The 17,338-nt window shown below is 37.5% G+C and overlaps 1 protein-coding gene across 2 annotated transcripts in view; it reads right to left on the minus strand.

Moving 5' to 3' along the window:
* The window catches only part of Tpk1 (thiamin pyrophosphokinase 1), a 362,458-nt gene that overhangs the window by 298,806 nt on the left and 46,314 nt on the right, over positions 1–17,338 (minus strand). For both annotated transcript variants that reach the window (XM_041634882.1, XM_041634881.1), the window contains exon 3: positions 6,181–6,252. In XM_041634882.1, coding sequence (XP_041490816.1) covers positions 6,181–6,252 — 72 coding nt within the window. The remainder of the gene's footprint in view (positions 1–6,180; positions 6,253–17,338) is intronic.

Consider the following 17,338-nt stretch of genomic DNA (forward strand, 5'->3'; position numbering starts at 1 on the left):
TCAAACTCCCTTTCCATAATCCTGGCCAATTCATTGATCAAGTCCCAAGTGCTGTATAAATCCCTTTGGACAGACTCCATTAACTACAAATTCCTTCAAGGAAAGGATCTTATCTTTCTCCTGTATAATCCCAGATCTGCAAGATCTACAGCTCATCTATTTAGTAACTTAATAAGCATTTTGTATGATCACTAATTCACAGCATAACATCAGACAAGAGGCTTAAGGACTTCGTAGTGGCAGGCTCCTTAGGATATTTCCTTTTCTTGAAACATTTTGTTTAAATCAAGAAGATAAACTTCCTCAGAATTTAGTTTCTTTAATTAAAATTTTAATGCTCATAATGAATGCCTCTCACACTCTTACACAGAAATATTACCCTTAGCAAAAAATATTTCAAACAAGAATGGTCTAATTAAAGTAAACTAAAGTAACTCTTTGATCTGAGAATTAAAACAATAAATATAAAGATTCGGGAAGTACACAAAAACCAGTAACGATAGACATTTCTACCTAGCTTCCTAAATCCATCATGCTATGAAAAAAGAAAGTGTGATCTTCTGTATCAAGTATTTTCTTTCAGGCAGTACTAGACTTTTTAGTGTTCCAAGAATATTCCCAAAGGAGTAATTAATTACTGTAAATGTTAAAGAACCAAGATTTGACCACTAGATAGTAAATAAAATTTGACAGTGAAGCACCAACCTTTATATGAAGCGGGGATGAAGGAAGTATTCAGAAAACAAAAGAGAACATTTCAAATATAATATTACGAATGTTATTTTCTCTTGCATAAGAGACAGATAATTTCTAGTGTTCTTTGGAATTTTAGTTGAGCTACAAACTTACCAGCTAGTAAGAGGTGTGCTTAAAACAAGAATTAAACTATGTCCTCTTCAAATCTAAAACACTGGTTTGCAAATTACACAAGAACAGTATTATTTAATGAATAAATAAATAAATCAGCAAACAAATCTATTGGAAATATGGATTTCAGATCACCTCTCCATACCATCCGAGTCCAAAGTTCTCTGCTACATGATAGATTTGAGAAATTTGCTGCAAGAGTATCCCCAAAAATGAAGACAGAGTCTACAAACCATGATATGCTAACTCTCATAAGGATGTGATCATCTCACTGTTATGAAAGACTAGAAGAGATTACACCATGCTTTACTGCGTACTGCCTGTTTTTGAACACCCTACTAAAATATAATTCATATATACAAAACAACACACTGAGGCATATGATCCATCTTTTTAGAAAATGAAAAAAATGTGCAACTGTCTTCAACAAATGGTATTGGCACAACTGGATGTCAACCTGTAGAAGAATGAAAAAAGACCCATATCTATCACCATGGACAAAACTCAAGTCCAAATGGATGAAAGACCTCAATATCAATCTGAACACACTGAACCTGATAGAAGAGAAAGTGGGAAGTACCCTACAACATATGGACACAGGCGATCGCTTCTGAGGTATAACCCCAGCAGCACAGACATTAAGGGCAATATTGAATAAATGGGACCTACTGAAACTGAGAAGCTTCTGTAAAGCAAAGGACACTGTCACTAAGACAAAAAGGCAACCCACTGACTGGGAGAAGATCTTCACCAACCCTGCAACAGACAAAGGTCTGCTCTCCAAAATATATAAAGAACTCAAGAAACTAGACCTTAAAGTGCTAATTAACCCAATTAAAAAATGGGGCACTGATCTGAACAGAGAATTCTCAACAGAAGAAGTTCAAATGGCCAAAAGACACTTAAAGTCATGCTCAACCTCCTTAGCGATCAGGGAAATGCAAATCAAAACAACTTTGAGATATCATCTTACACCTGTCAGAATGGCTAAAATAAAAAACTCCAATGATAGCCTTTGCTGGAGAGGTTGTGGAGAAAGGGGTACACTCATCCATTGCTGGTGGGAATGCAAACTTGTGCAACCACTCTGGAATGCAGTGTCGTGGTTTCTCAGGAAATTCGGGATCAACCTACCCCTGGACCCAGCAATGCCACTCTTGGGAATATATCCAAGAGATCCCCGATCATATGACAAGGGCATTTATTCAACTATGTTCATAGCAGCATTATTTGTAATAGCCAGAACCTGGAAACAACCTAGATGTCCTTCAGTGGAAGAATGGATGAAGAAAGTGTGGAATATATACACATTAGAGTACTTCTCAGCGGTAAAAAACAATGACTTCTCGAATTTTGCATGCAAATGGGTGGAAATAGAAAACACTATCCTGAGTGAGGTAACCCAGACCTAAAAAGATGAAAATGGGATGTACTCACTCATAATTGGGTTCTAGCCATAAATAAAGGTCAGTGAGTCTATAATTTGATATCCTAAAGAAGCTAAATAAGAAGGTGAACCCTAAGAAAAACATATAGCTATCCTCCGGGTTATGGGAAATAGACAAGATTGCTTGGCAAAAAATTGGGATCTTGGGGGTGGGGTGGGAGGGGAGTAAGGGGAGATGGAGAGAGAAAAGTGAGAAGGGGAGGATGGGGAGAACTTGGGGAAACGGGATGATTAGGATAAAGGAAGGTTGGATAGGAGAGCAGGGACACACATATCTTAATTAAGGGAGCCATCTTAGGGTAGGCAAGAGACTTGGACCTAGAGGGGCTCCCAGGTGCCCAGGGCAATGTCCCCAGTTAGTTCCTGGGGCAGCTGAGAATAGGGAACCTGAAATGACCCTATCCTCTAGTCATACTGATGAATATCTTGCATATCACCATAGAACCTTCATCTGGCGATGGATGGAGATAGAGACAGAGACCCACACTGGAGCAACGGACTGAGCTTCCAATGTCCCAATGAGGAGCAGAAGGAGGGAGAACATGAGCAAGGAAGTCAGGACCACAAGGGGTACACCCACCCACTGAGACAGTGGGGCTGATCTATTGGGAGCTCACCAAGGCCAGCTGGACTGTGACTGAAAAAGTATGGGATAAAACCGGACTCTCTGAACATGGCAGACAATGAGGGCTGCTGAGAAGCCAAGGACAATGGCACTGGGTTTTGATCCTACTTCATGTTCTGGCTTTTGTGGGAGCCTAGCCTGTTTGGATGCTCACCTTCCTAAACCAGGATGGAGGGGGGAGGACTTTGGACTTTCCACAGGGCAGGGAACCCTGACTGCTCTTCAGACTGGAGAGGGAGGGGGAGAGGAGTGGGGGGAGGGGGAGAGGAGTGCGAGGAGAGGGAGGGAAATTTTTTTTCAATAAAAAAATGTGCAACTGCCATAAAATTGGCTTATGAATATTTATCAACATGATAGTAACATTAAATTACTCTCTAATTCCCCACCCCATGGTCTTGAGCATGCATGAATGTATTTCTTATCTCTGTAGATTTGACAGTTTGGGGTATTTAATTGTAATTGAGTTGTAAGGTGTCTTTTGTGCCTGAATTCCCTCACTTAGATGACTACATTCAAGTTCCATCAATTTTTTACATATTGGTGCCTCATTGTTTTATTGTAGTTGAGCAATATGGATGTTCATGTGAACATGGACTCTCATTTCTCTTATGCTTGAATCTTGGAATAGAAATAGGTCAAGCAATAGCTCTAAAGAACTTTCAAGTGGTTTCCACAAGTTACTCCACTACTGAAATTTCTATCAGCAGTGTATATGAGTGGTGACTTTTCAACAATCTCCAGCTCTTATTCTCAACAGAATTTAGTATGTGTGACATGGTATCTCACAGCCATTCAGACTTCCACAATGCTGACCAACTTTTCATGAGCATGAACAAGTTGGGCATTTGCATATTTTCCATGGTAAATGTCTACTCAGATTCTATGTTAAGTTTTTTTTTTAATTGGTTCACATTTTACTTTCATTATTCAACTGTTAGAGTTCTTCATATGCTCTAGGCATGTGTTCATCTGTGTAAGTTTGAATGAAATGGCCCCCTCTGCTCAGAATTTGAATACTGGGTATTCAGTTGGTACAACTGCTTCTAAGGATTACTAGCTACAGCTTTCTTGGAGAAGCGTGGGCTCTGAGGTTTGAAAATCCCACACAATTTCCAGTTAGCTTTCTCTGTCTCTCTTTCTCTCTCTGTCTATGGTTGCTGTCTCAAGATGTGAGCTCTTAAATAAGTCCTATGGCTTCAGCGTTAAGTCTACCTGCTTGCTGCCATGCTCCCAGCCATCATGGCCAAGGACTCACCTTCTGAAAATATAAGTCTTCAATAAACTCTTTCTTCTATAAATTGCCTGGGTAACAGCAACAGAAAAGTAACTAAGACACTGTCCCACTCAGATACAAAGTTGGCAAATAATTCTTTCCATATGTGGGTCTCTTTTCACTTTCTTAATAGTAACATCTGAAATACAATAACCTTTTTGAATACATTTTCCTTTAAAATATTGTATAACTTTTAATATTTATATCCTGATTCTTCTGCATTTATTCCATATATGTACATATGTTTAAGCTGACCATTTGGGACTATATAGTCTATCAGGGAACTTGTCCCTCAAGAAAACCAATTCTTGCTCCCTCAGTGGCCATTGATTGTTTATTTGCTCATTAGATCTGGAGGACACATGCCACAGTATACATGTGGAGGTCCATGGACAACTCTGTGAAGCCAGTTCTTTCCTAACATCCTCCTTTTTATCCTTAAACAAACAAACAAATAAGCTTCCCTAAAAAATATCATTTCCTGAGCAAATTGGGAGCATGGGGACCTTGGGGAGGGTTGAAGGGGGGAGGGGAGAGGCAGGGAGAAGAGCAGAGAAAAATGTAGAGCTCAATAAATATCAATAAAAAACATTGATCAAAAAATATCGCTTTAGGATTACTATATAATGCTAAGCGTAACTTTTATTAGGATACTAGCTCTTGGACTATGAATTTACATGGCTTACATTTTACTAAATTAATTTTACTAAATTAATATTGTAGAGCAATGATACACAACCATGATTTGGTAGCAGTCAAATTAAGTATAAGATATTATTTGGCATAGGTAGTTGAATGAAAACAATAAAGTTTCTGCATACCATATGTAATTAAATACTAGGTAATCATTTCCATTGCATGAACAGTCGGGAACACAAAGAAACACAAAAGCAAGGAATGGCATACACTGTGAAACAGACAAATGACATGATGCAGGTATGCATGAGCAAAAAGGGATGAGGAACTTTCTTTGATAGTCCACCACATGCCATGTACAGTAGCAAGTTCTGATGCAAAGAACTCAAGAGACTGAAACTTCAGAGCATCTAGTTGTGTACATTTGAGCTGGAAACAAAACATTGCTACCTGCCCTATACTAGCTGAGAGAAAGAGGACAAGGTGTGAGGCAGTTTCCAGGGAAGTTCCTTTGATGAGAAAGAAATTGCCGAAAGCTCCAAGCCTTGGGCAGAGAAAGTCTATAAGAAAACAACACCTGGACAGAAGAAGCCCAGTGAATAACTTTAAGATTTCCAGAATGAAGCCAGGTCAGGCTACTGGGATCTAATATAAGAAAGGGGTCATTGCATTGGAAAGGCTGTGGAAATGGCCTGAGGGGAGTACAATGTACACTAGAGTGGGCTGGGATTCAATATGCAATAAAGAAAAAGAAGTCATGATTTAGAAAGGAAGTTGGCTTGAAAGAGGTTGAAGGTAAAAGGTAAAAATGATGCAATTATATTTTAATCTGTTTAAATTAAAAAGAAAGAAATAATGCATAGGATTTACATAGGTTTAAACCAGATGGGGTCCCAGCACTAAGAGGTATAAGAAGATACAAGCTTTCATCCCTAACCAAAAAGGTATCTTCAGTTGGCATCTGCTCACAAAGGAAAAACAAACTTTCACCAGTGGAGGCTCACTGTGTGTATTAATCACATTTAAATGTAGGCCCCATGATGAGCAGTAGATGGCTAAGACAAACCAAACTCAATGTTATTTCTATAGAGCTTTTGTCTCATATTGCTTTGTTTGGGCATGTTTTTGTCTTATTGGTCATTATTTATATATCATACAGTTTCTGGTTTTATGTTTTTATGAACTGGGTGTGTTGCGTTTTTCTCTTTTGATTTATTTGTTTGCCTGTTTAGCTTTTTCAGGGGCTTGTCTATTTGTTTTGGGGGGTATATGGAATTGGGTGCCAGTCATGTTATTCAGTCTCAAAGACAATTAAATGCGAATTAAGATTACCTTTTTTCCAAAGATGACGAAAGCATGTGTCCAAAGGCTGATTAAGAATCACAAGGCAATATTTCAAATTTCCTAAAAGAAAAGAAAAAGGGTAAAACACACACAAAGATAAACAGTCCCCACTTATCATCTGTGTCTGTATCATAAGCTCCATGTACACAAAGGAGGACTGCAATGACAGTCACTCTAGCAAACCTCCTTTCTGAAGAGATTGTTTATCAACAAGGCGTACTTTTGTTCAGAATGTCTGTCTCTCACACATCATTTCTCTGAGGAAGGTATAATGAAAAGAGTTCACAATAAAAGAAAACTATTTTTGAAGGGGATAAATGCTTTTATTATGAATATTCAACCTTAGTATTGGCACAACCAGCATTGGCACAAGAGACCACTTCCTGAATATAATACCAGTAGTGCAGTAACACAGACACTAAGAGCAACAATTAATAAATGGGACCTCCTGAAACTGAGACTTCTGGAAGTCAAAGAACATGTTCAATAAGACAAAACCGCAGCCTACAGAATGGGAAAGGAGCTTCAACAACATCACATCGGAGAGAGAGTTGATCTCCAAAATATACAAAGAACTAGATATCAAAATACCAAATAATCCAATTTAAAAATGGGGTACAGATTTGAACAGAGTTATCTCAACAAAGGACTCTCAAATGGCCAAAAAAACACTTAAGAAATTGTTCAACATCCTTAGCCATCAGGGTATAAAAATCAAAAAACTCTGAAATACCATCTTGCACCTGGGAGAATGGCTAAGATAAAAAACCCTGATGACAGCTTATGTAGGAGAGGATGTGGAGTAAGGGGGAAGGAACACTCATCTATTGCTGGTGGGAGTGCAAACTTGAACAGCCACTTTGGAAATCAGTATGATGGTCTCTCAGAAAATTGGGAATCAACCTACTTCAAGACCCAGTAATACCATTCTTGGACATATACCCAAATCATGCAAACTCATACCAAAAGGGCGCATGCTCAACTATGTTCATAGCAGCATTATTTGTAACAGCTATTACCTGGAAATAACCTAGATGCCCCTTAACTGAAACTGGATAAATATATGTGGTACATTTACAAAATACTATCAAACTGAATCCAAGAACACATCAAAAAAATAATCCACCATGAGCAAGTTGGCTTCATCCTAGAGATGCAGAGATGGTTCAACATACAAAAATCTATCAATGTAACCTACCATATAAACAAACTGAAAGAAAAAACCATATGATCATCTCATTAGATGCTGAAAAAGCATTTGACAAAATCCAACACCACTTCATGATAAAAGTCTTGAAGACATCAGGGATACAATAAACATATATAAACATAATAAAAGCAATATACAGCAAGCCAACAGACAACAGTAGTGCCTGTTTAAATTAAATGGAGAGACACTCAAAGCAACTCCCCTAAAATCAGGAACAAGACAAGGCTGTCCACTCTCTCATAGTTCTCAACATAGTTCTTGAAGTTCTGGCTATAGCAATAAAACAGCAAAAGAAGATCAAGGGGATTCAAATTAGAAAGGAAGAAGCAAAACATTTGCTATTTGCAAATGATGTGATAGTATATATAATCGATCTCAAAAACTTTACCAAGGAACTCCTATAGCTAATAAATACATTTAGTAATGTGACAGGACATAAGATCAACTCAAAAAAAAATTAGGAGCCCTCCTAGATACAAATGATAAAGAACCTGAAAATGAAATCAGAGAAACATCACCCTTCACAATAGCCACAAATAATATAAAATATCTTGGGGTAACACTAACCAAAGAAGTGAAAGACCCTAGGCAATAGTGGGACTGCATAAACAAGCTTTTAGGAGCTCACTGTCTATGGAGGGATACCTTGCTGAGCCTAGATACAGGGGGGTGGGCCTTGGTCCTACCTCAAAATGACATGAAAGACTTTGTTGATTCCCCATGGGAGGCCTAACCCTCTCTGAGGAATGAATGAGGACAGAGTGGGCAGAAGGTGGGAGAAGAGGGAGGAGGTAAGGAAGGGTGAACTGGGATTGGCATGTAAAATAAAAAAAAAAGATTGTTTGAAAAATGAAAATAGAAAAACTTCATAGGAAGAAAAAAAGAAATATCCAGTGCTGATATGGCAGAGTCTGATAGCTGCTGGTTTTCTACTCTCCTACCATCGTCAGGGACTGATGTCACTCACGGGTGCTGGTGTATGTATACTCTCCTACCATCGTCAGGGACTGATGTCACTCACAGGTGCTGGTGTATGTATACTCTCCTACCATCATCAGGGACTGATATCATTCACGGGTGCTGGTGTATGCTATCACACTCATTCACACTCATTTGCGTTATTGTTTTTATTACAACCCAACTCACTTTGATCCTTCTAATGTAAAACTATATATATGTTATCACTCACACTACCACGTACGTTTATTCAAGTATTCAGACAACACTAAAGAAAACATTGGTAATGCTATTTTCTGAACTTTATTAGAAGGAAACTTCAAGAACAAACAGGTTCTTGAAGCCTAGATGTGACTTGAGAATGAGTTGCCTCTAACGTCCTATGATGAACTTTATATATTATAAAGAATGCACTCAAGCTGGTGAGAATCCACAAGTTTTATTCAAGTACTCCTCAATTATAGAAATCAAATAATTGCTTAGTAATAAGAAAAACTATTTTGGAAGCCTTCTCACTATTAGAAACAGGAAAAGATAAGGTAATGAAAAGAATATGTCATCATATACAACAAACCTTATTACTAATTATGCAACACACACTGCGGGCACAAAGAAAAGTAAATTTTGAGGTTATATGTTCAATAAGATGTTGACAATGTTAAGACTGTATTCAACAATATAAGTATATGAAGAATGATGGATAATAAAGGCCATAGTTTTTTTTTAAAAAAAAAAAGCAAGGGAGGGCTTGGAGGAAAGAATAGGAAAGAGGAAATGATATAATTATTATATATTTATAATTTCAAAAAATTCAAGAAGCAATAGAAAAAGAAGTAGTATCCTAATAATGCAGGACATTAGCAATAATATAAATTTTAAAAGTAATCTTTAATGTGTCATTGGAATTGAACTAGAAATAGCTACAAAGTGTGTAGTGCAGGAATGAATTGAAAATACTTCCTGCATATTTGAGAAGCATATAAATAGATGTAGCTACAAATAAATGACTGGACTTGAAAGAACAAAGAATTGGGTCAAAATTGTGTTTGTTTACTATTACAGAGCATAAAAGGTTAGAAAAGGTCAATAAACAATTAGAGTAGAATGTGGAAAAATTAAAAGTGGTTTCTTTCAAAGTAACAACTATAGGAACTGCCAATAATCCAGAATACCAGAAAAAGCAAGAAATCAGCAACAGCATGACCAAAGACCTGTTGTGATTTCATGACATTTGCTAAGAGATTCCCAGGTGCTTACTAGGTAACTTTAGGAAGACAGCTTTGGTAAAAATCAAGAAATATTTCATTATAAACATTTTAGTCAAAAAGAAAAAATCCTGAAGGGGACTTTGTGGTTAAGAGCATTGCTACCTTTGCAGCAACCTGAGCTCAGTTCCCAGCACCCATTAAGGTGGCTCACAGCCACCTACAACTCTAGCTCCAAGGGATTAGACACAATCTTTTGATCTCTACAGGTACCTGCATTCGGTATTCGCATACACTTATCTATACATGGAAATATATGCATACACACAAGTTAAAAGAAAAAAGTCTTTAAAAAATCCAGAGGGAGGCGCGCGCGCGTGCGCGCGCGTGCGCATGTTCTGTCCCCTATGGATTTGTATATCTGTTGCTAGACAAAGACATATATATAGAAGAACCTCATTAATATCCTTCTATCAAGCAGCCATATATTGGTGGAGGACCTTGACTTCTGTCTCTTTCTCTCCCCTATTCTACCACGGAGGAGCAAGGGATGATGGGTCCACTGAAAGTCCAGCAGCTATCTCACAGGGAATCCGAAGTTAGCGTGATTCCCCTTCTGCATATTTCATTGTCTGCCAGGCTTCTTTATTGTGACAAACAAAATAAGCATTCAAGCCCTCTCTAAGTCCTGGCCTTGATTCTGGAATGCTGCAGTGGAGGCAAGAGGCCCTACAGAGAGTTCAGCAGTGAACACCAGAAACAGCCCAGTCACAACTGTATGAGTGTCTACTGAAAATCAAATCTGCTTCTTCCTTTCTCTTGTTAACACTCTTATTCTAAGAATTTAGCGTGTTTTTAAAGTAATGCTGCTTATGGAGTAGACAAAAGGATTTTTTTTAAAGTATGAAGAGCTTTCTCATTATCTTACAAAGACCACAAATTTTCAATCAATACTGTAATTTGTACACAAAATTTCAGTATTTCAGGTATAATGGCAAGAGGAAATTTTCATTTATCCATAAAAATATGTAACACTTTCCATTTAAAGAACAACAACCTAAATTAACCATTATTCTTCAACATGATGACAAATTTCCAGCCACTGAGATACAGAAACGGATATACCAATAAACTACATGGATCCAAGTTTAAGACATGAAAATAAGATAAGGTCAAATTATCAACCATGGCCTTTTTAAAAGAGAGCTTTTGAAGAGTAAGGATTAGTGAACCTGAGTTGAATGTTAAGAAAGGACAGCCTTCTATCTTCTGTCTGCTACATAGTTGGGGCACTGCCTCTGGAAGAAGAGGTAACTCTGTAAGCAAGGAAAAAGTAGCAAGATGGCCCTGGACTACCAAGTGGTACCAGAAGGAAGTGGTTGCTAGGGGTAACAAAACAGACAACTAAATTAGCCTGCTGTGGCCCAATGGCCAAACCTGGGACAATCTGAACCACAAAATACAGCACTAAATTTTTTGCACGGTATAAAATTAAACATTTTTAAAACCACACTTACAGAAAAAAAAATGCTATATTAACAAAGTGAGATAACAGACAAAATAAAACAGGCAAAATAAAACCAAGGAAAACACACCATGTTTTACTCTTAGTGAGGAGTATATACCTGTTTGCTTCCCATGACAACATCTATCAAGTGAAACTGCTTGAGATGGGATGGTATTTCCACTGCAGCATCTCAAAACCTTAGAACAAGTTCACCATTCTATATGGAAACTGGACTTCAAAAGGCAGAATTTCAGTTTGAAATAAGTGAGCTCATTATCTATTTACTAAGTGAGAGTAAAAGAACAATTAACAAGTAGTAGATAGAAATAGCAAATAGCAAAAGATCAGCAAATTGGGATCCTACATCTGTCAGTAAAGATTAGAGCCTCTATGAGAGAAGGCACAAGAAAAGCTGCATCAAATTAGGAGACTAGACATTCAGCAGAATGACTGGGGAAGCCCTGCTGAGAGTCACACTGGGGTTCCTGATGAGAGTTTTCAGGCAGAGCAAAGTGATCTCTCCATTGATGAGCTCTGTCTTGCCCTTCTCAGGTCCACTGCAGGCATTTTAATAGTATGCAATAAACGAGAGGTACCTCTGTTAAAAATGTTTTTCCCCTAGATCAGTGGTTCTTAACCTGTGGGTTAAGACTCCTTCGGTTTTGCATATCAGATATCCTGCATATTAGATATTTAAATTACAATTTTTAGCAGTAGCAAAATTACAGTTATAAAGTAGCAACAAAATAATTTTACGATTGGTCAGTGGTCAGCACAAAAGAGAAACTGTATTAAAGGGTTGCAGCATTAGGAAGGTTGAGAACCACTGCTCTGGATCTTCTCACGGTTTTGATATTTTTACCCTTAGCTATTTGCTGTTCTCCAGTCTATCTACTGGAAGTGGGGTCATCTTGCCCTAGGACAGAGAATCCTGGGAAACCTATGAAATAAGTCTTCAATAAGCAGGCCCTTTTCTACAAGGGCAAACAGCATATGATGATTTCCTAACATACTGCATTACACCCACCACCAACAGATATATATATACCACGTGGTATGATCTGAGCCAGGATATGCTAAAATAATATTCAGTCCCAAATCACACGGAAACCTAATCTGGCTCAGGAGGGAAACATCAGATACATTTCAACAGAAAACTAGCTTACAATACTCTTTTCTAGTAGTCATCAAAACTGTCAAGGGTAGGTACCATAGACAAGGAAAGTTTTGGATACTATCACAGATAAAACGAATCTAAGGAATATGATGACTACATGTGCTGTGGTATCCTGGATAGGTTACTGGGGCAGAAAAATAACAGTATGTACTTTGGAAACTTGGTAAAATGCAGAACAAATAATAATGCATACCTTTATTGCATCAGCACTGGTTCATTAATGTGAACTAATATATCATATAAAACTGGATGCTAACATGGATGAAATTATACATGGGGCTGGCTAATTGAAAACCTTATCCTTAATTTTTCCAAAACTTAAAAAAAAATAAAATCCATTATTTTTATGACTTATTCATTTAAAAATTTGAGATAAGGGTCTCTTGCTGTCCTGGAACTTATTATGCAGACCAGGCTTGTCTCAAACTCAGAGATCTACCGGCCTCCTCTGCCTCCTGGGTGTTGAGATTAGAAACATGTATGTACCACAGTGTCTGGTCATTAATTTTTAAATCCCAGTGTAAGGACAAAACATAGACTGAAAACTATTCCATGAAGTATTGCTAGTGATTGTTCAATGTGACAAGACTGTTTACACCCATGAAAGAAAACCCAAGTGTATTCAAACTTCAAAAATAAAGTATAGTGAGGAATACAGGGATGCTTGGGGAAAAAATTATTTATTAAGGAATAAATAGGGAAAACACACACTCACAGACACAGTGGGAAGCTACACTGTTGTCTGTTCATCTACCATGGAAGGATGGAAAAAGCTCCAGACCAGGTCACCGAATGGTGAGTCAGAAGCATTCCACATCCAAGCAAGAAAGTGCTATGCGGCCTCCTGACCTCCATTCTTAACCAGTCACTTATCAAAAAAAACCACGCTTATATGGGTAGTCATTCCAAATATCATTGGCTAATCGAATAGAGCTCCCACAACAGTAAAGCTAAGAAAAAAACCACTAAACCAGAAGGAAAAAGGAATACTATTCCATATCAAGAAAACTGTACTTTTATCAAGTTTTTTTAGTTAAAAACTTTAAACATGGGAAATAACCCTGCATATATCTAGAAAAACAGCTTCTCTGACATTAAAAATTATTTGTACCACAGATAAAAAAATATGCTATTTACATCTTTAACTGAATAATCTCAAAATGCAGTAGAACAATTTAAAAGTGAGGGGCTTTTCTTTATTTTCAGAAAAAGAAGTTAATATTTAACAGCATTCTTATGGAGGTTTGAATAAGAATGGTCCCCATAGGCTCATAGATTTAAATGATTGGTCACCAGGGAGTAGAACTTTTTGAAAGGATTAGGAAATGTGTCCCTGCGAGAGGAAGTGTGACCCTGGGGGTCTACTTTGAGGTTTAAAATGCTCAAGAGAAGCCCAGAGTTGGTCTCTTCCTGCTGGCTGCAGATCCCCATGTATCAGCCTCATCTACCTCTCTAGCACCTGGTCTGCATGATGACAATTAACCTGTGAAACTGGAAGTCCTAACTAAATGCTTCCCTTTATAAAAGATGCCACAGCCATCGTGTCTCTTCACAGCAAGAGAACCTGACTAAGGCAATACTTAGTATATAGACCAGTACAGAGGCCTCCCCGTGTTTACAGAACAAAGTTCTATGTTTTCTACCTAAGCTGATGTCATAGGGTTTACATAACTCTGATAAAACATCACAACACCAAAAGCAAAAGGGGGATGAAAAGGCTTATTTCGCTGTTTAGTATACAGTCTATATTCAGGGAAGTTGGCTTAGGAACTCAAGGCAGGAACTTGGAGACAGGAACAGATGCAGAGGCCTAAAGAACACAGCTTACTGGCTTGCTTCTCATAGCTTGCTCAGCTTGCTTCCTTATACCCCGCTAGGGCCACCAACCCAGAGGTGGCACTTATCTACTTATCAAGACAATAGCCCACAGGTTTGGACACAGGCCAATCCTTTGGAGACATTTTCTCTATTTTGATTGCTTCTCTTCCCAGTATATCTAGGTTTGTGTCAAGATAACACAAAACACACAGTCAGTACAGTTAAATACAGAAAAGTAGAAGGGCCACCACATATGGTGCTGACGGGTGCCCTCACTCACCTCTGCAGCTTACTAGGCACACTGTGCTTTGTTTGTGCCTGGAGAACACATTAACAAACGAACTAGGTTCACATACAATCATCTCTAAAAGTGACAAACTTAAAAATACCCTTCAGCACATAGTGAAGACAATACACATTCTATAAAAGCATGGCTATACTTATCAAGATCAGAAGCTCCAACAGGAACAAAGTGGCAGGAAGAGAGGACAGAAGAAATTCTGGGAGGATGAGCAGGTAGGCAGGGTCTTATGGATGACCAACGTTGAGAACCATTGGTATTATGATATTAAGTCCTGACAACGACATTATTTTATTTTTAGATTTTTTAGAAATTATTTTTGTTTTACTTGCATAGTTACTATCTATTTATTCTGGAAGGAGGACATGGTGTCCTGTGTAGGTGAGAGAATAACTTGAGGGAATCAGTTCCTCCTTCTAGGTCATAGGTCCCTAGGACTGAACTTGGGCTACTGGGCTTGCCCATAAGTTCCCTCACACATTGAGCCCCTTTCTGCCCCAATAGCAACATTTTGTAATATTTATTTTATTGTTTTCACTTCTGTTTTCTGAATGTTTTATATATAATTTTAAAAAATTAAAGTAAAAACAAATGTAGTGGTATATATCGCTAATCCCAGCACTTAGGACGCAGGTGCAGGAGGGTCTCTGAGTCAGAAGACAGTCTGATCTACATAGTAAGATCTAAGCTAGGGACAGAGGTACATAATGAGACCTTATCTGAAAAACATTTACCACTCTTGCAGAGAACCAAGTACCCTAGTACCCACAGGACAGTTAAAACTGTCCTTAACTCCAGTTCCTGGGACTCTGAGGACTTCAGCAGGCAAAACATGCATACGCATAAAGTAAAAAGGAAGATCTATAGAAACACAGACTTTAATTGTAAATTTGGGGATGGGTGCCAAGAAAATTATTGCCAAGGTTGGTAATGATATACTGGCTACATCTCCTGACCTACTGCATCTTTTTTAATGCTAACTACACTATCATGAAGAATAGTTTAAATTTAAACTACTATGATAAAAATGTTGATTTCCTGTAAAAAGTTAAAAATGAAAATAAAAAAAATAATGAATGAAATACACCTGACTGAAAAAAGAACCACTTGGTAATTTATAAAATGTTATAAATATAGATTACCGTTCTGTGTGCATTGTGAGTGTGTTCACATATGTATGTGTGTTCACAATTATATGTCCAGGTGAGTACATCCTTATGGCGTGTATTTAGAGGGTAGAAGACAACCTCAGATGTTAGTCCTCAGTTTCCACAGCCTTTAAATCAGAATCTCTCCGGACTATACGCTTCTAGGGGTCTCTCTCTCTCTCTCTCTCTCTCTCTCTCTCTCTCTCTCTCTCTCTCCTATCTTTTGGGAGTGCTGGATTGTAGTATCCAGCATTTATAAAAAATTCTTGAATTCAGGGCCTCATGCTTGTATGGCAACTAATTTACTCACTGAGCCATCTCCCTAGCTCTTCAGATTACCTTTTAAAACTTGAAATGATACAAGATTAAAAGAATGCACATATATTAAAATACCATTTATAATAGAATGGAAGTACTAGTCAAATAAATTGCTAAGTTGCCAAGTTAATATATATTGTATTTTAAAAATATGGAGCAAAAAACAATTATTTAGCCAAAACACATGTTGGTCATTACACATGTAACTATAACTTCATCAAGGAACCAAAAAAACAAAAAGACCTCAAAAAAATATGATCTTCTTGTATCTAGAAAGTATTGTAATTAAATAATAAAAACTTTAGAGCACTTAGTCTCATCACTGCACTCATGAACAACTACTTTTAAACACAAACTTTTTTGGAAGTGCACACAGGGAAATAAACACTGTCAAATCAGTTGTCTGAGGAAATACATTATATGTGTATGAAGCATAACTATTAAAAGGTTCTGAACAAATTGTCTAACAAGTCTATTAAAATAATTGAATTATATTGAATTATTAAAAGATGATGAAGAATTAATAAGTCAAATATAAGAAAATGAGTAAACAAGGAGTTATATAAATACACTTCTGGAAAAATCTTTTCTGTGCTCCCCTAGGTGTAAACTAATGACTTACTCCACTCACATTAGCATAATAACAATGGTTACCCTTCTATTCATGAGGTGCCTTTGTTTGGTAACAAATGATAAGGTTACTCAACCCTCTATTACCCCCAGCTTCCACCCCATTTCTCTGTCTTCAACAAAAGTGATTTTTAAAAATCCATTCATTTTTATTACATGTACCTTCATGTTTTTCCCTGCATGTATGTCTGTATGTGGGTGCCAGATCCAGTTACAGTTGTGAGCTACCATGTGGCTGCTGGGAATTGAACCTGGGTCCTCAGGAATAGCAGTCAGTGCTCTTAGCCACTGGGCCATATCCCTAGCCCATACAAAAGTAAATTTTAAAGGAAATTATCTTCCAACATCTGAAACAATCATTGTCAAAGCCAGCAGTGGCCTTGTATTATAAAACCCAATAGTTAATAATTCCCTCTCATCTTGTGCAAGACATCTTGGTCTCATGGCAGAGTAGGTAATAGGTTTATCCTTCTTGATCTTTCATGCTAATCCCTACAGTCTCGTATGTGTATTACGTCAGAAATAGCATTTCCATCACATGCTTGTGCCTGCCTGCATCTGAATCTGTCTTGTTCTTCCTAATAAATGTATCAATAATACTTTTATTCACTGTTTTTCATAATATCTCCCTATTCTAGAAAATAAATCCTGAATCCATTACCTACAACAGGGGCACAAACATAGTGAGCACTCAGTAAATATCTGCTGAGTAGTTCTTCCAACATAAGAAAGACTTTATGTTCATTTAAAATAAATTAGTTCCAGATACTTCCTTTAATCAGAAAATATTCTCTCCAATCTGTCCACATTCTGTCCTTTGGATGCTTCCCTAATAAAACTCCTTGCAGAATGAAATTATCCCCTTCTAAAACTCA

This window comes from Microtus oregoni, unplaced genomic scaffold (assembly GCF_018167655.1).
Source record: "Microtus oregoni isolate MIOR12 unplaced genomic scaffold, Mior012 000046F_ref0000063, whole genome shotgun sequence".
In the NCBI taxonomy this organism is placed as follows: Eukaryota; Metazoa; Chordata; class Mammalia; order Rodentia; family Cricetidae; genus Microtus; species Microtus oregoni.